At 39.8% G+C, this 25,101-nt stretch overlaps 1 protein-coding gene across 1 annotated transcript in view; it reads left to right on the top strand.

The window, feature by feature from the left end:
- Positions 1-5,678: 5,678 nt before the first annotated feature.
- Positions 5,679-25,101, top strand: part of LOC128027277 (dihydropyrimidine dehydrogenase [NADP(+)]) — a 154,596-nt gene continuing 135,173 nt past the window's right edge. The window contains exon 1 of the mRNA XM_052614718.1: positions 5,679-5,837. Coding sequence (XP_052470678.1) covers positions 5,799-5,837 — 39 coding nt within the window. The 5' untranslated portion in view covers positions 5,679-5,798. The remainder of the gene's footprint in view (positions 5,838-25,101) is intronic.

The following is a 25,101-nucleotide window of genomic DNA, read 5'->3' as shown; positions in this document are numbered from 1 at the left end:
GCTTGGGAGAAATAAGGTGATGGTAAGAAGCCTTTCGGAGCTCAGCCAAACATAGCCGAGTCTGGACGTATCCAATGACAAACAGACACAGCCCGGATCTGCCTTATGGCTGACGGTTAGTGAGCCTGAACCTGCTCTGTTATCACTCAACACGCTTTTCTCTGCAGTCTTCTATCAGTGTCAGATGGAGGAAAGCAGAGATGACAACAAATAGTAGCTTCTAACCTCTTATGTTTAAAGAGATATGACTGGTTAAAAATAGTGTGTTTGAAAACAGGCTCTCAAGTTAAGAAAAAGGTTGTTATTTGCTTTCAGCAGGTCTCCTTTTAAAGTGTCAGATTCATATGCTGCATAGAATTGTCTAGTTTTCCAATAAAAATATCTAAAAATTATTAAAACTAGATAAATGGAAACTGTGTAGGGTAGTAAGACAGTAAGACAGAGAGTATATCTTGACTTATTTTTCCTTTTTTTTATATATATATATTTGAGGTATGTTTTGTTAGAGTTATTATTAAAAAGGAAAAGATAGCACATGGGGAATAAATGAGGAAACACTCTGCATTTAATATATATTATCAGAATACTTACATTTACTTGAGAAGCAAAACATTATTGATTTTGATAGTGCCAAATGATATCGTCTTGTTTTAATGATGTTTATACACACCACCTCTCAAAAGATTATTATATATATTTTTTAATGAACGTAAAACTTTTGTTCAACTAGGATGTGTTAAGTTAATCAAAAATGAAAGTAAATACATTCATAATATTACAAATGCTTTATATTTTAAGTGCATCTCTTTATTTAAATTTCTATTTATCAAAAAAAAAATGGATTGTTAGAATGATTTCTGAAAGATCGTGTGACATGAGTATGGCTAATGAAAATTCAGCTATGCAATCACAGGAATAAATTATATTATTAAGTTGTATATTACTGTTATTACTGTATTTTAGATCAAATAATTGTAACTTGAGGAGCATAAGAGATTTCTTTCAAAATCTTTAAAGAATCTTAACAGACCCTAAGCTTTTGAACAGTAATGCATTTTTAAAATGTAAAACAAGACAGAAATCCTTTTTTTTTTTTTTTGCAATGTTTTGTAAGATCCCCACATTTAATTAAACGTGGAGCGGTTATTTCTTTGTTGGGATTTGTTGTGAAGCGTGAGGTGATCGACTGGCTCTCTTTTCAGGCCCCTGTGTTTTCGAAATACGTTCTTTTTTATGTCTCCACCGAAGATGTGCTGCTAGATTCAGACCTCTGTGGAACACTGAAGGGAAAATGAAATAGTGTTAATGTTTAATGCACCACCAACAACAGAGAATAGGAAGGTAATATAAAATGTCATGCATTTTCAACCTCGGCGTTTCACTCAAACTGACTTTTCACAGACCTGTCATTATGTGAATTACTGTATCAATTAATTGGAATGACTGGGAAGCGGTGTGGTTCCTCCTGAAACAATATTGCAGTATATTTCTCTGTTGTTTCGTCATATCAGAAATAGTTATGGTTTCCAATATTCTTTTTGTTCTGGATGTGTGCCAAGTTCTACACAGGCAGTGTTGCCAGACGGCAGGCATTTTCAATCCAGAATGCTAAGACCTACTGTGGTTGGCAGAGAAGAAAAACATTCAGTGCTTGACATTTGTTAATGCTTTGTCCTAATCCACGGAAGACATAAATGCATAAAAAAGAAATGTAATAAAAATGAATAGGAATCCTCTCATTTCTATGCAAATAATGCAGAAGCTGTTGAGTGTGCAGGTGAAAAGTAAGAAAGAAAGAAAGAAAAACACTTTCACTGAAAATCATGGCAACAAAATTCCAGGCTGAAAACTGATGAAAGAGCTGTAATTTTCCATGCATGCTGCAAATAGGACATTTCCTTGTGTTACTCTTTTCAGAAACATCAAATGTTTTGTGTCACAAACATTATTTACAGAGGTTTTCTGGGAAGCCCAACAAGAAAAAGCGAAAATAAAAGGGAAAGTGAACCAAGGTCTGCTTTCTCTCTTCCCTGTTGCTGATACTGTCACAGTTAAATGCAGGAAACTGTTTGGTGTGTTTCTCTTTCTCTGACTGCCACACAACGCTGTTTGTCGTTCCCTTTTGAACTGTTGCCTATTGGATCAAAGCATGCATGAAAGTGTGCAGGTTAGTTAAAACCAGAGATGTGTTGAACCACGATCCATATTCACACTCACAGAGAGAGAGCTCAGTCACTAAGGATAGCTCCATTCTGATGATGTAGCAATGTGCTTTTGTAAAAGGTATGTGAGACTGCAAATGAAAGGGACCTTTCGATGCTAAAGAAATCAAAGGTATTTTTGAACCCACAAAAAGTTTTTTTTTTTTTTTTTAATGACCTAAATATTATAATAGCTGACAGATTAATTGGATGTTATTGGCCATTTTGAGATTATCTGCACGTTCGTGTGCTTGGCTGTTATTTTTATCATGTAACACTTCAAAACTTGCAAATGAATAAAGAGACATTGAAATGTATCTACATTTCGTTTTAGTGAATTTTTTATATTTTGCAAAATAACTGAATCATTTTGATGCTTTTGCTATCATTGCATTTTATTTCTAGTAATGTTCAGAAGTTACGATTTTTTTTGTTTTTGTATTTGAAGTATTGTATTGTGAAATATTTTTAGTATTTTAAATAACTGTTTCCTGTTTGAAATGTTATGTTAAAATGTAATTTATTCCTGTGATGGAAAAGCCAAGAATTTTCAGCATCATTACTGCAGTCTCAGTGTCTTTACCGTCACTTTTGATAAAACTTACTGACCCAAGGCCTTTGAATGGTAGTGCCTACATAATTAAAAATAATTGTAATTATTTTCTAATCATTTTATATATTTTAAGTATATTTGTTTACAGTATATGCACAAACAAATATACATAATATAATGCAATATATGCAATGCAATTCAATATTAGCAAAATAATTAGAAATATAAAATGTTTATAACATATTCAAATAACACTAAAACAGTCCAGTGGTCACCCTGCTTAGTAAACATCAGTATCTGCATCAGTTTTTAAACAACCACATTGAAGTCCTTTTGTTCAGTATTGAATTTATGATAATCTACATGCAAACTCTTCAAAACGATTTAAAGGCCTTTAAATGTGGAGCCGGCTGTTTTGTTTTGCAGCAGGGCAGTGAATTATCCTAGTGTACTGACAGCAGCAGCTCCGATCACAAACGACTAATCAAGCTGCCTTCCTTTGCTTTGAAAATGAAAAGACACTTATCTGATGTCAGGGTTTGTTACTGCCCAAGGACTGAGATCATTTCTCTTTCAGCCCACAAACGCTGGGTGACGAGAATCAATCAAACGCTGATTCACCGAATTGGCCAACACGGAGGAGAGGAAAAATTCACGGGAGCCAAGTGTGTCATCTGTTGCCAGAGTCTGTATGCGTGATGACAATGCTGTGCTGGATTCTGGTCCAGAACACTGGGTCTGTCCTACAGCTGCTTGATCATAATCATATTCTGACCCCTGCTGATTCTAGAGGATCCACAATCCCTCTGATCAGTAAGTTGCCTCGGGCTTATCAGCTCTCAGCATGAGAAGGCTGCTGTCCCGAACATAAATATTAGATTGGAAAAATATGGGCGAATATGAATCTAAGAGAGCGCAAATAGAAAACACTGTTTGGGACATAGTTTTTGTTTTCATGATTATTTCTGCGTTGTTATATTATAACATATAAATATTTAAATGAAAGATGTGTACTGCATTCAAAGTGCACTTAACTGTGCATTTCAGTGATTATGAATGGCAAAAATAATTGTCTTGTGGAAACAACTAACATCGTGTTGAATTAATGATTATAATGAGTGACAAGAATAACTGTCTTGCCATAAAGCACAACATTGCATTGAAGGCTGAGTAGACTGCCAAAAAAACCACGAGGTGCAAACATGCATAACACATGCACACACATACACAGACCCGGAGGCACACACACACACACACACACACACACACCACTGAGAAGCTCAGCTCAGCTCAGCTCCAGAGTTGCAGATTTGAAAAATAAAGCTCCTCAGCAGTCGGCAGGTGTTTGAACATCAAGCTCTGCTCACGTTTGGCCTGCTGGGCTGGGTTGGAGAGAAACCCGCTCTGACTGCAAAGACGAGAGATGCAAGTAGGCAGGAGAAATAAACACTAGTGAATGGAAGGTGAAGTGACCTATTTCTGCATGTGGTGGCAGAGGTGTCAACATAAAAAACAGCAAAACAAAGCTCCTTGTCTTAGGGTTAAAGGGAATTACAAGTCTGATAAGATGCTCTGTATTTTCATTCTTTCATTCCGACTCATATGCTACAGCAGAATATTATTACATATACATTACATACTGTATATATATATATATAAACGTCTGTTAGAAATGTTTGTTTTATAATAAAGTCAAAATCTGTAAATGGCATTGTGTGATGATTTACTGCACTCTGACATCGTTCAGACACATTCTTAGCTCAAGAAATTAGTTGTTCAACGTGAGGTGAATCATAGATAAATGCCAATGACATTTTAATTACATCTTTGATTACTGGCATATCCAAATCTGGATTTCTATGACTGTAAAAGCTAAAATCTATAAAATGATCAAATGTCACATAATCTGAACTATAACAAAGTAAGACCTCACTCTTAAAAATAAGTTTCTTTATGTTTTTACATCAGTGAAACCTTCCATCGCATAAAATATTATTTAAATTGTTTAATATTCTTTAGATAATTAAAATGTTCCTCACACTAAGAAACTGTTCACTGAAAGGTATTATTCGGGGGAACCTATAATGGTTAATTTATGGCATTTCTGGAAAAAAAACCCTTCTTGAACCTTTATTTTTAAGAGTGTTAAATATTACATAATACCACATGGTAACTTGGAGTCCAAAGACTTTGAACCTTAGGTTTACTGAGGAAAGAAAGAGGGGGAAGGGCTGGTGACAGTTTTGATAAGCCACTCCCCTCAACTGTGAAACTAGCTCACAACATTTAACCCCTGACAGAATGTGAGTGTTCTAACCCCATAAGGTATTTTTAAATATGTAATTTGACCGAGGACATATCAATACGCAGTACTGCAGTGACAATATTCAGCTTATATGTCTGAAAAATACCAATATCATAATATGAAAAAGATGAGTGTGAATCATGTATAGTAAATAATAATGCCGATGCATTTAACGTGCATGCAAGTTTTATGATTATTTATTAAATTAACATTCACAATTAATTAAAAATATATAATTAATATGCATTCATGAGATTAATGAAACATATGCGTGTGTGTGTGTGTATAAATGAAAAAAAAAAACTTTTACACGTATATTAGTTTTATTCATTTTTTATACTGAAAGCAAGGGTTATAAAATCAACATGTACACGTGCAGCCTAGCCTTACCCTCCATGTAAACTTTGACCCTCTAAACTTCGTCTGTTTTCGGAATATACCATTTTACCCAGAACTACTAAGATTTTGCCCACACGTGTCAATTAAAAAAAATGTATAAGGTGAAAAGACAATAGCTGAGGGTACAGGTGTTTTTAAGAATAGAACTTTATCATGTCTGCAACAATACAAAGTTCACAGCCGCTCATGAGCTGAAATGTGATCAGTGACATAATGGACTAGTCGCGTGTTTTTAGGCGCGCTCACTAAAGTTCTGAGCGCGTGCTTGGATCTGCTAGCGTCAAGCGCTCTTGCATCTCATAACGGCGGAGAAATCGGATCATACTGCAGATCGGACATAATGGCTACAATGCTGAGCAAAGAATTGCCGGATATCGAGGTAAAGCAACACGCATAGTGTATCAGAGCTTTGCATATTTCGTTCGGTAAGACGTTTTTAGACATTCATCTGTTGCTAGACTATTTTTGGGCACGTGTCCATATTTTAAAGTCAGGTAAGGTAATTTGTGTGGGAGACTGCGAGACAAAACTTTGAAAGTTTCATTGTTGTGCATAATACAGACACATCGAAACAAGAAAACTAATAAATAAAATACCACTTGATTTCAAAAGCAAAAATATGCACTTTTAATATCATAGCCTGCTTTTCCAGAATAGCTAATTTCAACCTAAATGCTATAATTTATTGCACAACATTACGATATTTTTGAGGATTATATTATTTTTAATTATGATTTTTATTTATTTTTTTGCACTTAATGTTTGTCATTTACAGTTCTAGGTTACTTTGTAAAAGCTAGGATTTTTTAAATGAGGATTTTATTCTCCACTCTAATGTTTAAACTTGAAGGACAGTTTAAACACTCTGAATATTTTAAAAGATGGAGATGAATAAAAGGTCAAATGATTATCCCCCCCCCACCCCCTCTCTATCTCTCTCTATCTCTCTCTATCTATACATGGCCTTGTGTGCTACTAGGAAGATATTTCAGGACCTTGGACAGGGACTATTTCAGTGGCCGAGTTGTGATACACTGATAATTAGTAGCTTAATGGAAATGTACAGTTCCAATTTAAGGATCATTTACTCCAGATAAAAGTGTACAGTCACATAGTGTATGTTACACTTTTGATGTACAATGCACTTTGCATACAACAGGCCCTTTAATTTGTGAACAGTGCATGCATGATGGCCTTCATTGTTTGATTCCCCCCCAATGCAAGGTTAAGGCATCGACAAATCAGGTAGCTTTTTAGATTTCAAAGAAGTAAACATGACTGGTAAATCATGTTTTTTTTCAATCAAGTGCACTTAAGAAAGTAGGTTGCTAATTTAGTGGTTAAATTGGTCTAAACAAAGAGTCTTTTTTTCAAGACTCAATGTCCAATCAATTAACCTAATCAAACAATTTTTTCATTTTTTATTTTGTTCCTTTTGAAATGGTGCAGTGCTTCAATTCAGGCCCGTTCTCAACTTCAGTTTCTCTGCATTTCCATTATTAGTTCCTGCTATCCATAGCATTTGTCTAATTTGATCTAGCATTAGCAGATCTGATTTACATGCATCCTCCTGTATCTGAAATGGTCTTCTTTATGACGTCCTGGTATGCACAGCACACACCGGATGACATCTCTGCTCAGGTGAGATAAAGCTTTCTCTTTTAAGTTGAGCAGATATGGGCATTGACTTTCATAGACAAAATAGAACTGTGACTGAGGACTCTCGTTAGCATTTTTATTCACGAGTGTTATGACTATGGCAACGTGACCTTGGCGTGCAGAGTGCACTTAAAATGTGCACTAAATGACTCCTGTCTGCCACTGAAAATACCTCACTAAATGTCATAATAAGGGCTGTGCGTGGGGCTATTAAATTGGCCATTCATATTGGCAGTGCTGTCAGACATCTCATTTTAATATCCTGCTTTTCCGAGAGCGCTAAATGCGTGCCTTTGTGTGTGCTCACGGATTCATTAAAAAATCCTCCGGGATGGCCATCAGTGTTCGTTAAAAACCAGATTAATGTGGCCGCTTACACAAAGGGCTATGGCTTTTTATGGAAGGCCCCGAACCCCAACAATGACCACTTCCTGATAGCGAGTCAAGTACCGTGATAGAAAATTGTCAACTTAAAAGCCAAAATTGCAATATGAACGTTATGAAAGCCTCATTAGCTGACAGACATCCATATCATGGACGTCAAAGTCAGATGCTCTACCTGCTGGAGCTTTTATCTGCTCCGTAAAAAAAATGAAATTTGGAAATATTTCCAGTAATCTTGTAATGGTATGCGATTACATGTGGTGCTTATCAAGACATTGGCCTCTCGACATATGCTACTGATGTAAGTACTTATATAAATGGTTACATAGTACACATGTAGTGTGATTGCACAAGCTAGTTACACCACTCTATGTCAGTGAGTAACAGTGTATTCTTGTTATTGTATTAGTTAGGAAGGAGGAGCTTTTTTCTTTTTGAACAACTGCATTTGGTGTGTTTACTAAGGCTGATAAGTATAAATAATATCAATTTTTAGATCTGAAGATACCAGAATTTAGCAAAACAAAACAATTGTTATCATTTTATGATGTAAATTAAATAAGATCTATTTTCAGATTAGAATGATTTCTGAAGGATCACTGGAGGACACTGGAGTAATGACTGTTGAAAATTAATTTGCCATCAAAGAAATAAATTAGATTTGGAAAATGGAAAATTGAACATTTGAAATTGCTCATTTTCATAATATAAATTCATATATATATATATATATAATTATTTTTTTTTTTTTTTTTACTGTATTTTGGATAATTTAATTAATGTCTTGGTGAGCATAAGATAATTCTTTCAGAAACATAAAAAATCGTAAATATTCCAAACTATTTACCAGTAATATACATAGATATATATAAATTATATTTTTTTTAGATTTGATCGGGAAAATATAAAATATCATAATATTAAATATTTGAGTGTGTATTAGTGGTGTAACGGTACGCAAAAATCACGGTTCGGTTCGGTACGTACCTCGGTTTTAAAGTCAAGGTTTGGTTCATTTACAGTAAGGGAACGAAATGCAAACATTAAACTGCAGGTTGTTTATTATTATAAACTTTTTTTAACAATTTGTTTACACTTTTTAAAAAAATAATTTTTAATAAAAAAATATATAAAATCCAAATCCCAATCCCAGCTTGTAGGCCTGCTCATATTTAATATATATATATATATATATATATATATATATATATATATATATATATATATATATATATATATATATATATATATATATATATATATATATAACTTTTTCAAAGTGTAAACTGCAGCATCAACAGTTTCAGTTTTTAGACCTGCTCAGATTTCGTTATTGCGTTGGACGGATCGGAATTAAGAGCAAAGGTCTGTTTAAATGGCGACGGGAGCTGCGTTTGAATTACAATCGTTTTTTTCCTATTTGTAGTGATGTTCACACTCGCGTGATGCCTTTGAAAACATTAGGCCGGTAACACACTTGGCTTATTGTCAAACATAGTCTATTTTGCGGTCAATACTGTTAACGGTGTCCTTTATCAGTAGGCATTATATTTATGCTCAACATGAAGTATAGATATTGTTGTCGTGAAGACAAGATCCTGGTCTGTCGGTGGCCTCCCTCTATGTCACCTAGAGTAGCAGCAGCGCGCCAGCGCCGCGTCAGGCACGATTCTGGTGTGTAAAGACACAGAAAACACGAAGCAGCCATCAAGCAACTGACACGCAGCAGAAACGCATGCTCACGCCATGCAGCCAGTGTGTCACCGGCCTTAGAATCAGCTGCAGGGCAGGATTTGCGCTGAACGCGGAGACTTCCGCCACTTAATATGTTCATTTGGAAACACGAAAATGTAACTATGTTTTGCATACAAAATATTGCATTCGGTCATTCGGTACACACGTGCACCGTACCGAAAGCCCTGTACCGAAACGGTCCGGTACGAATACACGTACCGTTACACCCTAGTGTGTATCATGTACAGTTTCAAAGAATTATGTGAATACTGATCTGATGACTGTAAATTTAAATGGCTTGATTATTATGATTTTTGATTAATTATATGATAATTGATTATAGATGATTATTCATTAAAATAACATTTGCTATAAAATTTACAATTAAGATTAAATAATAATAATGTCAAATTTATATCAATGAATGAAATTATTACTATAGATAGATAAGTGGTACTCTATGTATGTGTGTGTGTATATATATATATATATATATATATATATATATATATATATTATTCATTACTGCCCATGAAAGTGTTGCAGAATCTCTCTCTCTCTCTCTCTCTCTTTGATCTAGAGATTCCAGAATTCCTGTTGTGTTACAAAATGTGTTTGAATAGACAATGATGAGCCAGCAGCCCTTCTGCTCGGGTTATCAAACTGTCATCCACTCAACCAGTTCATAACCCTCAAGTCAATGATTATCCCAGGCACAAGTGAGGGGTATTAAGAAATCTGTTCACAAACACTCTGTTCATACCCTTTGAACGCAATGACAGGCCTCTCTTCTGGAACACAAGATTTTGAATTTGTTCAATCCTATTCTACGTTCACGACTCGGCAGTGACGCAGCTGACATAAGTCACTGCAGTAGTGATGGGAAATTCGGTTCTTTTCCACAAACCGGTTCTTTCGGACAGTTCGATTTAATAAAACAGTTGAAAAAAAAATGGTTCACCGGTTCTTTTATGCTTGACGTAATGACGTCATTGGCGATGATTGCCCGTCATTCATGCCTTCTGTTTAACCGCGCTCAAAAAATTAGCACAGAATCAATCACCAAAATAACTAGTTCGGTTCAGACGTGCTGTGTGTCAGTCTGCTTCACGCTGAATCACGCATGCGCAGTATCATCAGCTCCTCAGTTCTAAAATCGGACGCGTCCAACAGAAACGGTTCTCAATTCAGTGTAATGGTGATCCGAAAACCGATGCAACCAGTTCTTGACTCGAGAATGAGTCAATCTTTCATTCGTTATCTGGCTGTGCTCTGTGTTCATCTTCAGTTCTCTCTTCACAGCAGTTCAGTCAGTGTACTGTTTGAGTACATGAATTTACTCCGGGATATTGGTTTATTTTGACTCTGTGTCAGCCACGTTAAAAAAGTTAACAGCTTAAGTAATTTGTGGATTAATGCTTATTGGAGACGTGAACCGTTTCAAATTATTCAGTTTGATATGGTGAACGGATTCAACCGGTTCACTAAGAAGAATCATTTGTATCGAATGATTCATTCACGAACCGGCCATCACTACACTGGAGTGTTGTGAACTCGCTCACAACAGACCCGGAAGAGAAGACAATGCTGAATAAAGTCGTAATTTTTGTTAATTTTGGACCAAAATATTATTTTTGATGCTTCAACAAATTCTAACTGACCCTCTGATGTCACATGGACTACTTTGAAGATGTTTTTATTACCTTTCTAATCATGGACAGTATACCGTACATATGTTTTCAATAGAGGGACAGAAAGCTCTCGGACTAAATCCAAAATATCTTAAACTGTTTTCTGAAGATGAACGGAGGTCTTACAGGTTTGGAACGACATGAGCGTGAGTCATTAATGACATAATTAAAATTTTTGGTTGAACTAACCCTTTAAGACCTTAAAGGGACAATTCGCCAAAAAATGTACTCGCCCTAATGTCGTTCCAAACCCGTTTGACTTTCTTTTTAAATTGAATGTTTGTGGAACATTAAAGAAGATATTTTGAGCAATGCCTCATTGTTATTTTTTTTGCCCATTGAGTTTTATCTTGGACCCCACTGACTTGTATTGTATGGACAAAATCATTCTTCAGTATAGCTTTAATGAATCTTTTCTGGAATGTTTAATGCCTTTTTACATTAAATAATGTGAAGAATTTGTGAACATGGTTGGTCAAGATCATAGTAGGCCTCTCACAGATGCCTAGCCAGTTATCGGAAGTGCTTTTCAGTGTGAATTAGGGCTGGGTGATATATTGAATATTAACAATAATATCGGAATAATACTGACGACGATGTAAAATGTGAAAATACTATAGAATATTTCAGATTCAAGCATACTTTCCCAAAATAACGTGCTAAATGTCCAAATAGCTCCCCATCTGAGAGGGTTTTTAGTGGGAGTGGAAACACCGTTTCATGCCAGAGACAGACAGACTTGTGTTCTTAGCTAAAAACTTGTAAACAAAAAAAAAGTAACCTCCCTTATCCCATTTTTTTCTTATTTAAATGCAAACATATTGAAATATATATCGAATATCGTAAAAAAAAATGTGACAATATCCATATATAATTTTTTTGTTCATATATCGCCCAGCCCTATTGTGAATCAGCTCCATTTCACTCATTACATCTCTGAAACCTGAAGAGAAGCTTCAGGAGACCTTTAACTGAGCAAGATGATGTTGATGCCAAATGATCTGTATTGCTCTCTATAATTATGTTACGGGACTAAATGATATTCTGGGCTTGTGCTGCAGATTGCTGGGCTGCTGGAGCGCTGTGGGTTTATTTCAGCTACGGAGGATCAATTCCTATATTGATTTCAGACAAAAAGACTAGGCAAGAATCTCTGTAGATTGTGTTTAACTATTCTGCCTTAGGGAGGGAGGGAGCTGTGTAATGAAAGATGAAGTGTGCTTTGAAAAGGGGTCAAGTTGCCTACATTTGAGATAATTTCATAAATGATTTTAGTTACGAATTAGCCCTTTTTCTGCATGTTACATTAGTATTAATTATATAGCAGAGAGCATACCTGAACTAATTTACACAGTGACAAAAGCTTACTTTAAGTGTGAACTCTATGTTCTGGGTTGGTGCTGTTGTTCATAAATTACCCATGTAAAAGATGACTTTGAATCTCACATTAGGGTTTTGAGAAAATCACCAAATCTATATATATATATATATGGAAGCAATTTCAAAAATCTATTTTCAAGCAGATTTTAGATATAAAAAAAAATATATATATATATATATATATATATATATATATATATATATATATATACATACCTACACCCTTTGCTTGCAGAATCCTTATGACTGACATCAGACAACATCATCTGCTATCATTTGCTTACTTTGGCAGTAAAAAAGACAGTATTGATTTTTTGTCTCAGTGGATCACTATGACCAGCAGAGAGTGATAAAGCCAGTCTCCAGAGCTCTCCTTGTGGAAATGAAACATGGCATATCACATGCTGCTTAAAATGCCTTCTCTTTCTAGCTAAAGCCCGGCATGGATTAATGACATGTATATACTTGCTCTTGATCTGTGAGTTTATGCTTTGATTTCTTTCTGTTGAGTTCCACAGCTTTTTTAACAGCTTGATTATGTAGTATTTTGAGAGGAGAAACCTACCTCACAGAAGAAACTTGAACAGGTTTTATTTCAAGCAACAAAAAATTATGTATCCTCGGGTAAACAGTTTAATCTCATGAAGGCTTACTGTATATATCTACTAAAAGAATCCCATAATACCTCACCAATTACCTTACGACCTTTAGAAATGTGAATACACAAAAAGCAACAACTATGCAGAGTGAACCTCTGTTTGGTCACAAAAATGGGCCCACACTTTCATTTCCATCTTTTCTTCCACTAAAAGCCTATTTGACTTGAAATAGACTATGATTTCCATCTAGAGCTTGTTTAACCATCTCAGAGGGACTTTAGAGGAGATATTGATCTCTTCTTATATAGATCTTTGCTTCTTATGGATGTGTTTCCTCTTACACAAAATTGATCAAATTGGCAAAGGTGCACAATGTTTTTTATTGCTTACAAGAAACAGCCTTCAGTCTAAAATCATTAAGTCACTACTTAGAGAGCATGTTTCAGCACTGGCCTTGATCAAGTGTCCTTCTTTATTATTAATGCAAGTTTGTTTTTCCTTTTTGGCTGTGTGTGGACTTTGCGCCACTTTGAGGTTTCATCCATAGATTTCAAAATCTGTTAATCTGTGACTGGGCAAACATGGCTTAACTTGCCCATTATTACTTCTGCTTTTCAGACTGAGCCTATTATGGCAAATAAACAGTAGCTTGACTGATTCAGTTATCAGCAGTCCCAGCAATACTGTGCAAACCTAATGTTTTTGTCCTTCTGTGAGAGATGAAATGGGTGAAAACAAATAAGATTTCCTTTAAACAAAACTATTTAGGATTGTAAGTCCCATGAAGTTTAAGCTTTGCTAAAATACTATGTTATAAAATGCTAAAACTAAATTCTACAGATTATATGTTGAATGGAATTTTTGTGTTTTTCGTTTGAAAGTGAAACTGATTCGCATTGTTCAATTGTTGAATATTCCCGAAATATTGTTGTTGCACAAGTAAACAACAAAAATTGCAGTCGGGTAAAACTGAAACACTGCTTTCATGTTGGATAGTATGCTTAAAATCACTGTCTCTTGATTCATACAAATGCAACTTGAGATTTTTTTAAGTTATTGATTTAATTGAAAATGTCCTCCAAAGACTTCAGAATTAATCTTACTGCAATATTGTTACAGTGTTTAGTTTTTTTTGGCATCAAGGCGAAAAAGTTCTCATGTAGTTTCTGCGAATTTGCCATGTTCAACAGAAAACGGCTTGGTCTCTGCCTCATCTTGTAACTGTTGTAACAGCTTTTGAATTTCTGGAAAAAAAAAAAAAAAAAATGAATAAAAGAAACATGGGGATAGAAAGCTGCTTGGTTCAGAAGTGACTTCTCTGTGAGCTTTAAAATCACCGGACTTTTGACAATAGACTTTGGACTTTTTCTCTGGGGAAGTTGTGGCCTAATGGTTAGAGGGTTGGACTCCCAATCGAAAGGTTGTGGGTTCTAGTCTCGGGCCGGACGGAATTGTGGGTGGGGGGAGTGCATAAACGGTTCTCTCTCCACCTTCAATACCTCGACTTAGGTGCCCTTGAGCAAGGCATCGAACCTCCAACTGCTCCCCGGGCGCCGCAGCATAAATGGCTGCCCACTGCTCTGGGTGTGTGCTCACAGTGTGTGTGTGTGTTCACTGCTCTGTGTGTGTGCATTTCGGATGGGTTAAATGCAGAGCACAAATTCTGAGTATGGGTCACCATCCTTGGCTGAATGTCACTTCACTTTCACTTTTTTTCACTTTCATCTCTCCATACTTCTAAGAGTAAATGGAAAGCCTTTAAGAACTGTTTCCTCCATCTCACTATATTTATTGTTAAAAATGTTTCTTCTGAAAGTTTTGTGGCATAAAATGGCAAAACACAACACTGAAATTTGTTTAGGAAACAAATAAGTGCATGACTGATTGTAAACAGTATTAATTGGACAAATATTTACACGGATAATGCACAAGAGTCACCACAGCATTCAAATGTCAGGGATTTCCATCAGTGTCCTTTGTTTTGAGTGCAAGTTTTTCTGACACCTGGCTTATGGGCTAGAATGCTAAAGTGGCTTATTTCAATTTGCTCCTAACCTCCTGTCCTGGCCTTTGTCAGATAGTATTTTCAGCACATTGAAATGACTGTGGACATGGTATTCTTTTACACTACGAAGAGCATGAAATTGGTATTAGTGTGATGGTAATGGTTGCTTCTCCCTCACTTGTTCTCTTCTCCCTCAGTAAACTGCCTGTTAATTGTGTTTGCCATTAAAAGATCCCACACTGGTGCCTGCCTTCAGCTCCTCAACTGTGGTGGGTGATTTGACTGGCAGGCGTGAAGGTGCTGAATGTATTTCAAATGAAGGTTGCTCCTGAATCAAATGATGATGTTCCCCATCATGGCTCTCATTTCACACTTTACTGTTTCAGTCGGACCCTTCTTTATCGGCCCGACTGCACTGGCGTTCTAATCAGTGTTGTCGCAGACAGCTTTTAAGGACCTTGACTTGAGTGTGCTTTGTAGTTCATATCAATGGTTTAAAATGCTTTCATGTTTGTGGAACACAAATGCATGATTATCTTAGCTTTTTCTTCATTTTTTTTTTTTTTTTTGCTGTAGAACTATTCGTGTGTTACTTTTAAATGTAATGTGTGCAGTATTGAGATACTTTTTTTTTATGGTGTAGGCTAGTTTTTATGGAAAGTGACACATTAAGTTACTTTTCTATTACTGTCAGTTGAGTAGAAGGGCATGTAGGCATTTTTCTTTTATTATTTCAGAAGTGCTACTTATTGTTTGTATTAAGAGTGTTAAACTTTGATGATTAACTTTACATGAACAGACTTTGTCAATAACAATTACAACTTCAGTTGTAGAAGAAAAAGCTTGGAAGACAGTTTAAAGACAATAACATCTATTCATTGTCAACCAGTGTCACTTTTGACAATGCCTACAAAACATACACAATAGGACGCATAGGGTCCAATCCCACAAAGAGCCTCTGATATATCTCAGAAGTATACACCAGTTTTGAGGGATATTTGAGGTCGTGGGTGTGATGGGTATTGAAGAGAGGGGACTCAAATGCGAGGGCAAAATGACAGTCTTTAATCCAACAAAGGAAAGCCACAGGAAAATCCAACAAAGGAGTACAAAGATGAAAACTAAGGAAGACCCGAAGGCTGGGTTAAACTAACACAGGAAACCTCCGTGGCTGGAACTACCAGAAGGCTGGCGAGGTGGAGGCTTTGATTGGGCTCAGGGGAGAGCCGGGGATCGGTGCTCGCAGTGCGGGGCGGTAGCGGCGTAGAACAGCAGGTAAGGTTCTGTGGGGTATAAAGGGTGAGCACAGAGAGGTACAGGTAGCGATAGTAGACAACTAACTTCACCCCGACTAGACAGGACAGGACCAAGACAAACTGCTAACACGGACGCCAAAGGCAACGGCTTCATTCGGAAGTAACAATCTGACAATGAGACACGGGAACGAGAGGGTAGAAGTAGCCCAAATAACAAGGCAAGATGAGAACCAGGTGGAGGGGGAATTATCTTAATGAGAAGTGAAGACAGCTGTGACACATAAGCGAAGAGCGAGGGAGACAGGAGGGGAAAAACCAGCAGGGGGAGACAGAGGGAGAAGAAGAGAGAGATAGAGACAGGATCATGACAAGACCATGACAGTACCCTCTCCTCAAAGAGCGCCTCCAGGCGCTCCAGCGGGGAAATGCTGGCGAGACCGGAGGAAATCATCAATGAGCGAGGGGTCCAGGATATCCTTAGGGGAGACCCAACTCCTCTCCTCAGGACCATACCCCTGCCAATCGACTAAGTATTGGTAACCACGACCCCGACGCCGCCTATCTATGATCCTGCGGACGGTGTAGACCGGGGAGTCTTCGATACGAACGGCAGAGAAGGACGTGGGAGGGGGGGAGCGAGAGGTCGGTTTAATGCAGGAGACGTGAAACACCGGGTGAACACGACGAAGATTATGCGGCAACCGGAGTTTGACGGCGACAGGGTTAACGATCTTGATAATGCGGAACGGCCCGATGAAGCGGGGAGCCAGTTTACGGGAGTCAGACTGGAGGGGTAAATTAGATGTAGAAAGCCAAACCCTCTGACCCGCGGCATAGCGAGGACTCTTGACACGCGATCTATTAGCAGCCACGCACATGCGTCTCTTAGAACGACAAAGTGCGGATCTCACCCTCTTCCAGGTTCGTTTACAGCGACTGATAAAGGTCTGAACGGACGGGCAGTGAGAATCGGTCTCTTGGGACGAAAATAAGGGCGGTTGATAGCCGAGGCAACATTGAAAGGGAGAGATACCAGAGGCTGAGGAGGGGAGGGAATTATGAGCATACTCAGCCCAGGAAAGCTGTTCGACCCAAGATGAGGGATTGCGAAAGGCTAGACTGCGGAGCATGCGGGCAACAATCTGATTGGCTCGCTCGGCCTGGCCGTTAGTCTGTGGGTGAAAACCCGAGGAAAGGCTAGCAGTGGCCCCTATGAGACGGCAAAATTCTTTCCAGAACTGCGAGGCGAATTGCGGACCCCTATCGGACACGACATCGGTGGGCAACCCGTGATATTTAAACACATTATCAATCATAATCTGGGCCGTTTCCTTCGCAGAGGGAAGTTTGATAAGAGGAATGAAGTGCGCCGATTTTGAGAAGCGATCGACTACCGTCAGGATGACAGTCTTGCCGGCTGAGGGCGGAAGACCGGTGATAAAGTCGAGAGCTATATGGGACCACGGGCGAGAGGGAACAGGTAGCGGTCGGAGAAGACCAGCAGGCGGAGAGTTGCCTGCTTTGGTTTGGGCACAGACCGAGCAGGCAGCGATAAAGCGGCGCGCATCACGTTCTAAAGAGGGCCACCAGAAACGCTGGCGGATAAATGCGACAGTGCCTCGAGCACCGGGATGAACCGCTAGTCTAGAAGAATGGGCCCATTGAAGAACCGCTAATCGTGTGGGAATGGGGACAAAAAGGCTGCCCCTAGGGCAGTTACGGGGAGTAGCGACGTGAGAGAGAGCGCGTTTAACCTGTCTCTCGATTCCCCAGACCGTAGCCCCCACCACCCGACCGGAAGGGATAATTTCCTCTCGGGGGGTGCGGCCGACCGAGGGATCGAAGAGTCGAGACAACGCATCTGGTTTACCGTTCTTAGAGCCCGGACGGTATGAAATGACAAAATCAAAACGCGTAAAGAAAAGGGCCCAGCGAGCCTGACGCGAGTTCAATCTCTTGGCGGAGCGAATGTATTCTAAATTGCGATGATCCGTTAAAACAATAAAAGGGACAGAGGATCCCTCTAACCACTGCCGCCACTCACCCAACGCCAGGCGGATGGCGAGGAGCTCTCGATTCCCGACATCATAATTACGTTCAGCGGGGGAAAGGCGGTGGGAGAAGTACGCGCAAGGGTGTATCTTATTATCCGACGCTGACCGTTGGGAAAGAACGGCTCCCACCCCCACCTCGGAGGCATCGACCTCAACGATAAACTGTCTAGAGCTATCTGGGGTGCGGAGGATGGGTGCGGACGTAAAAAGGGTCTTTAGCCGGTCAAACGCCTCCTGCGCAGAACCGGACCAACTGAAACGAGACTTAACCGAAGTGAGGGCAGTGAGTGGCGCGGCCACCTGACTGAAGTTGCGTATAAAGCGGCGATAAAAATTAGCAAAACCGAGAAAGCGCTGTAGCGAGACACGAGACTCAGGGACGGGCCAATCGAGCACGGCCTGGACCTTGGTAGGGTCCATCTTGATCCCCTCTGCCGAGATAACGGAGCCTAAAAACGTTATAGACGAAGCATGAAAGGAGCACTTCTCGGCCTTAACAAAGAGTCGATTCTCAAGCAAACGTTGGAGAACGCGGCGAACGTGCTGCACATGAACCTGGAGAGAGGGCGAAAAAATCAAAATGTCATCGAGATAGACAAAAACGAATAAATTGAGCATATCCCGAAGGACGTCATTGATCAGAGCCTGAAAGACAGCGGGGGCGTTAACCAATCCGAAGGGGAGGACCCTATACTCGAAGTGGCCGAGGGGCGTGTTAAAGGCGGTCTTCCACTCGTCCCCCTCCCGAATGCGTACGAGATGGTAGGCGTTACGTAGGTCGAGCTTGGTAAAGACTTTTGCCCCCTGCAGGATATCGAAGGCTGAGGACATCAGTGGCAAGGGGTAACGGTTCTTAATCGTGATGTCGTTCAGCCCCCGATAATCAATGCATGGGCGTAAAGAACCGTCTTTCTTCTTAACAAAAAAGAATCCGGCGCCGGCAGGCGACGAGGACGGAACGATTGTGCCGGCGCTGAGAGACTCAGATAAATAATTCTCTAAAGCCTCCCGTTCGGGAGCAGAAAGAGAATAGAGCCTACCCCGAGGGGGCGTGGTCCCCGGGCGGAGATCAATAGCGCAGTCATACGGACGGTGGGGCGGAAGAGACATGGCTCGAGAACGGCTGAACACCCCTCGCAAATCGTGATACTCCTCCGGAACCCCAGTCAGATCTCCCGTCTCCTCCTGCAACACAGAAACAGAAGACACGGGGGGAACAGCCGAGGCTAAACACTTAACATGACACGACAACCTCCAAGACAAAACAGACCCCCTAGCCCAGTCAATGTGTGGATTGTGAAGTTCTAACCAAGGGTGCCCCAGTACTAAAGGGGTAAAAGGAGATTGAAAAATTAAAAAGGAAACTGTCTCTTTATGGTTGCCAGAAATGGTTAGAGTTAAAGGGATAGTCTGTTTCTGTACCCTAGGTAGGGCGCTGCCATCAAGGGCAAATAAAGAGGTGGAGTCTCTTAGCGGTGTGAGCGGAATACCTTGTTGGAGCGCCCACTTCTCATCCAAAAAGTTTCCCTCGGCCCCAGAGTCGATCAAGGCCGCACAGGAGGCTGACGACCCCGCCCACTGGAGATGCGCTGGAAGTATCGTGCAGGAAGTGGAAGGGATGGACTTAGTGGTAGCGCTCGCCAGTAACCCTCCTCCTACTGGCGAGCGTTGGCTTTTACCGGACACGAAAACACAAAGTGAGAGGCACTAGCACAGTACATGCAGAGGCGGTTAGAGATCCTCCTCTGACGCTCCTTAGGCGAAATACGCAGACCACCCAGCTGCATGGGTTCCGGTTCTGAGTGGGAGGGGCTGACTCGAGGCGGCGAGAAGAGACTCTCCTCTAGGCGATGAGCACGACGGCGCTGATCAAACCGTCTCTCCACCCGGATGGCCAGGTCGATAAGGTCGTCGAGCCGGGCGGGGATCTCACGGACGAGGACCTCGTCCCGCACCTCTGGAGACAAGCCCTCCAGGAAGCGAGCAGTCAGTGCGGGCTGGTTCCACCCACAGGTGGTAGCGAGGGTCCGGAACTCAACGGAGAAATCCGGCACGGATCGTCTTCCCTGCCGGAGTGTGGAAAGTCGACGGGACGCCTCCTCTCCGTAGGCGGAACGGTCGAAGACCCGGATCATCTCCTCCTTGAAGCGCTCAAAGGTTGAGGTACACTCTGCCTCCGTCTCCCAGTTGGCCGTTCCCCATTCGCGAGCCCGCCCGTGGAGGAGTGAAAGAACGAAAGCCACCTTGGCCCTCTCCTTAGCATATGTAACGGGCTGGAGCGAGAATACCACCTCACACTGGGTAAGGAAAGCGCGGCACTGAGTTGGCTCACCCGAATAGACCGGAGGATTGTTTATCCGAGGCTCCGTCTGACCCGGAGGAGAATAAGAGGCGGAAGGCTGGAGACGCAGGTTGTGGACCTGGCTGGACAGCTCGGACATTTGGGCAGCCAAAGAACCGACGGCGTGTCGGGTAGCGGAGATGTCTTCCTCATGCCTCCCGAGGAGGACGCCCTGGTGCTCAACGGCGGTCTGGAACGGACTGCCACTCGCTGAGTCCATCGTGGTCAGATTGTTCTGTGATGGGTATTGAAGAGAGGGGACTCAAATGCGAGGGCAAAATGACAGTCTTTAATCCAACAAAGGAAAGCCACAGGAAAATCCAACAAAGGAGTACAAAGATGAAAACTAAGGAAGACCCGAAGGCTGGGTTAAACTAACACAGGAAACCTCCGTGGCTGGAACTACCAGAAGGCTGGCGAGGTGGAGGCTTTGATTGGGCTCAGGGGAGAGCCGGGGATCGGTGCTCGCAGTGCGGGGCGGTAGCGGCGTAGAACAGCAGGTAAGGTTCTGTGGGGTATAAAGGGTGAGCACAGAGAGGTACAGGTAGCGATAGTAGACAACTAACTTCACCCCGACTAGACAGGACAGGACCAAGACAAACTGCTAACACGGACGCCAAAGGCAACGGCTTCATTCGGAAGTAACAATCTGACAATGAGACACGGGAACGAGAGGGTAGAAGTAGCCCAAATAACAAGGCAAGATGAGAACCAGGTGGAGGGGGAATTATCTTAATGAGAAGTGAAGACAGCTGTGACACATAAGCGAAGAGCGAGGGAGACAGGAGGGGAAAAACCAGCAGGGGGAGACAGAGGGAGAAGAAGAGAGAGATAGAGACAGGATCATGACAAGACCATGACAGTGGGCATGGGCAAGTCCAAACAGGAGGCAGCATGCTTTCGACAGGTTTGGCACACTTCTGACCACGGGCTGTCCTTATACTGTATGATAATCCCAATCATGTTTTGCTGATGGCATATGTATATTTTCAGTGGGGAAATGACAAGCTCAGCGTTTACCTTTGTTTTATCATGACTCTATTGGTGGAGACAAAAAAGAATCAAGAGTTTGGTCAGACAAAGAGGTAATGAGATTAATATAGCAGACAGGTAGAAGACAGATAAGACCCAAGGTCAAAACTGTACTTTTGTTGCTAAAGGTGATGGATACTAGACGGATACTTTGACTAAAAGAATGTGACCAGAGTAAAGTCTACCATGACAATGCCATAGAGAGTGGGTACTATACTATCATTATCTACTGTAGCATGAGTTTTGTCTTTTCTAGTTCAAAGTATACATTACAATAAAACAATGCAATTGTCCTTGCCTGTACCTTATTGGTCATCACATTACTGTTTTAAATATCTTTCAAGAGCAAACGTAATTACCCCATATCATTACAATAGTAATACATACAGACATAAATTAGACAAGTAGCTTTAAGCCCAATACATACGTGGTGGACACTGATGAGGTCTTCCTGTCTCTCCCCCATGCACTCAATCTCAGTACCATTTCTCTCCTTTTCTTAGGAAGTCGTGGCCTAATGGTTAGAGAGTATGACTTGCAATCGGAAGGTTGTGAGTTCGAGTCTCGGGCCGGCAGGAATTGTAGGTGGGGGGAGTGCATGTACAGTTCTCTCTCCACCCTTAATACCACGACAAGTAGCTTTAAGCCCAATACCTACGTGGTGGACACTGATGAGGTCTTCCTGTCTCTTGAGCAAGGCACCGATCCCCCAACTGCTCCCCAGGCGCCAACGCATAAATGGCTCCTGGTGTGTGAGTGTGTGTGTGCACTTTGGATGGGTTAAAAGCAGAGCATGAATTCTGAGTATGGGTCACCATACTTGGCTGTATGTCACTTTCACTTTCTCCAGATGGTCAGATGGATCTTGTCAAGAAGTAAAATCTAATCAAAATTCACAGCACGATGAGCACAAATCAGAATATTTCAACCATTCAATTGCTGTAAAAGATCTTACTATATATACACCACTGTACTGTACAAGATTTCACATCATCACCAACATCTCACAAAATTGAGATTTAACTGTAACTGTATTTATCAAAATGAATCAAGCTTCTAATAGTATAGTAGGAGGAGGAAACAGAAAGGTGATCATATCTGGTTGGTACATAAAACCTTCTTCAGAAATGTAATTGTATGGAGCCCACACTATTGTTTGCAATTTTACCTATGATTTTACTGGGAATAATTATAGCTGTAATTGTATCTATTCTGAAGTTTTTCTTACCTGTATGTGAAGTTTGAAGACCCCAGGTAACCAAATCGCTTGGGTATCTAAAGACCAGGAAAATGCATGTTAGAATAATTTTAGAAAAAAAAAAAAAAGTGGTAAATGTATAATATTTAAGTAATGGGTTAGAAATAGTTTTAGTGTTTTTTCAATCAAAAATCTGTTATTAGTTGACTATGCAGCATAAAAAATAAAATAAAAAAAAAGAATAGAAAAACCATGGATCAAATCTACTGGACTATAAATGGACTACTCAGCATACATCTCTACAGTCAAATCTGTGCATCTACTTTAGTAATGCAAAAGTATACTTGCATGATCTCTGATTCCAGAGTCCTGTCAAAGGCACATGGCTAGCTTGTTTTGCCTGCTGTCCATAAAACACATCTTACTTTCTCTTATTTGCACGCACAGCTAATGGCTGAAATTGCGACCGTTTTGATTGCATACGATAACGAAATTTAATCTGTGCAATGTACAAATATAACTGAGGGCATTTGTGCAACTAATTATTACCTAACATTACGTTACTCTACTGCTGATAACACGAGCACCCCACGACTGCATCCCCCATCGGAGACTGTTATTAATATGAAATTAAATAAGTCAAATCACCTTTATTTATGTAGTGCTTTAAACAAAACAAAACAAAAAACGCTGTTGTCTGCTGCCGATCGTTGCCTACAAGACCACACTGCTTAGTACTGTGCAGCCAACTGAGCTTGCCATGCAAAAAATTATTGTGATTACTGGGTGGTTGGCGTGCTACAAATAATGACTGGAAGATGTTAAATATTATGCACAGTCATTTACTGTATTATACTATAAATAAAACAGCTTGTGAATAGGCCTAGTCACTTACATGTTATAGCCTACAGGCTACCTCGGAAAATAAAATAATATAACTTAGCCTATGTTAACGAGTTGAAGCCCACTTCAACTTTTAGTTTGGACTAACTTAGTTTGGACGCTATGGACGTTTTTGCGGAGTAGGTGGTGAAATTTTCACAAATGTGGAATTTTTGAATTTTCACAAAAAAAAAAACAGTTTAATTTAATGAATTGGTTCACATAAATACAGCTATCTGATCGTTAAAGAGCTTGAAAAACACATTATTGCATGACATAATTTGTGTTTCACTATAAAACTAATTTTGAAAGTTGAGACATTAATTAAAAGTAGGCCTATCAAAAGCACAAAGCTTATTGCTATTGGGTGGCTGGCACACTACATGCCAGAATGCAATGGAAGACATTAAATATTATTTCCAAGCAAACTGTCCCTGTGAGTATGACACATGGTATGATAACTGCTAATAATCCCACATATATCTGTGTGTGTGTGTGTGTGTGTGTGTGTGTGTATGTATGTGTGTGTATATATATATATATATATATATATATATATATATATATATATATATATATATATATATATATATATATATATATATATATATATATATACATACATACACACACACATAAAGTCCTTAAAAATGACTCTTCTTCATCCTAGTAAGATGATGTACTGTAGCCGCTCAGATGCAACAATATTCAAATCAATTCCAGTGGCCTGGCAGCTTCTCCCGGTGTTCTCCATCCAGGCCGTTTGCATGTGCAATTTCTTTATTCTTTATTCTTTGACTTTATTCCTTAAACATTTAACTTTATTCTCACAATATTTCAACTTTATTCTCAAAATATTTCAACTTTATTCTAGAAACATTTCGACTTTATTCTCATAATGTTTTGACTTTATTCTCGTAGTATTACAACTTAATTGTGGGGGGGGGGGGGGGGGGGGGGCTCTAAAATTTTGTCGTACTAGCCTCCCCCCCCCCCCTCCATGTAAATATTTACCAAAAAGATAAACCAAATGCTTTGAAGGGTTCTACAAACTATTTTAGTCCTTAGACATACCACTGCTTACTTTTTCAGTTATAAGACAATAGAATAAAATGTTGAAGATTCTAGAGTGATTTATTTTAGCACTAGAAAAATTACAGTACATCCTGAGATTACTAAAAATACAGCATTTACACTGTTAGATACTCCAACAGTCGGTAATCACATGCTGATGGCCTTTCTAATAGATGTTAATCATACAGCTGCGTCATATATTCAGTAATCCCACTCTATTCATATAGACCGCATTCACACTGATAGCTGTCTATCACATGCTGGTTATCAGTCATAGAGATGGTAATCATGCAGATTAAGCCAAATTCCCCAAAAAACACACACACACACACATATAAAAATTATAATTTTTTT

This window comes from Carassius gibelio, chromosome A2 (assembly GCF_023724105.1).
Source record: "Carassius gibelio isolate Cgi1373 ecotype wild population from Czech Republic chromosome A2, carGib1.2-hapl.c, whole genome shotgun sequence".
Taxonomy (NCBI): Eukaryota; Metazoa; Chordata; class Actinopteri; order Cypriniformes; family Cyprinidae; genus Carassius; species Carassius gibelio.
The sequence above is the reverse complement of the archived record's forward strand: the minus strand, read 5'-3'. Positions and strand labels throughout refer to the sequence as shown.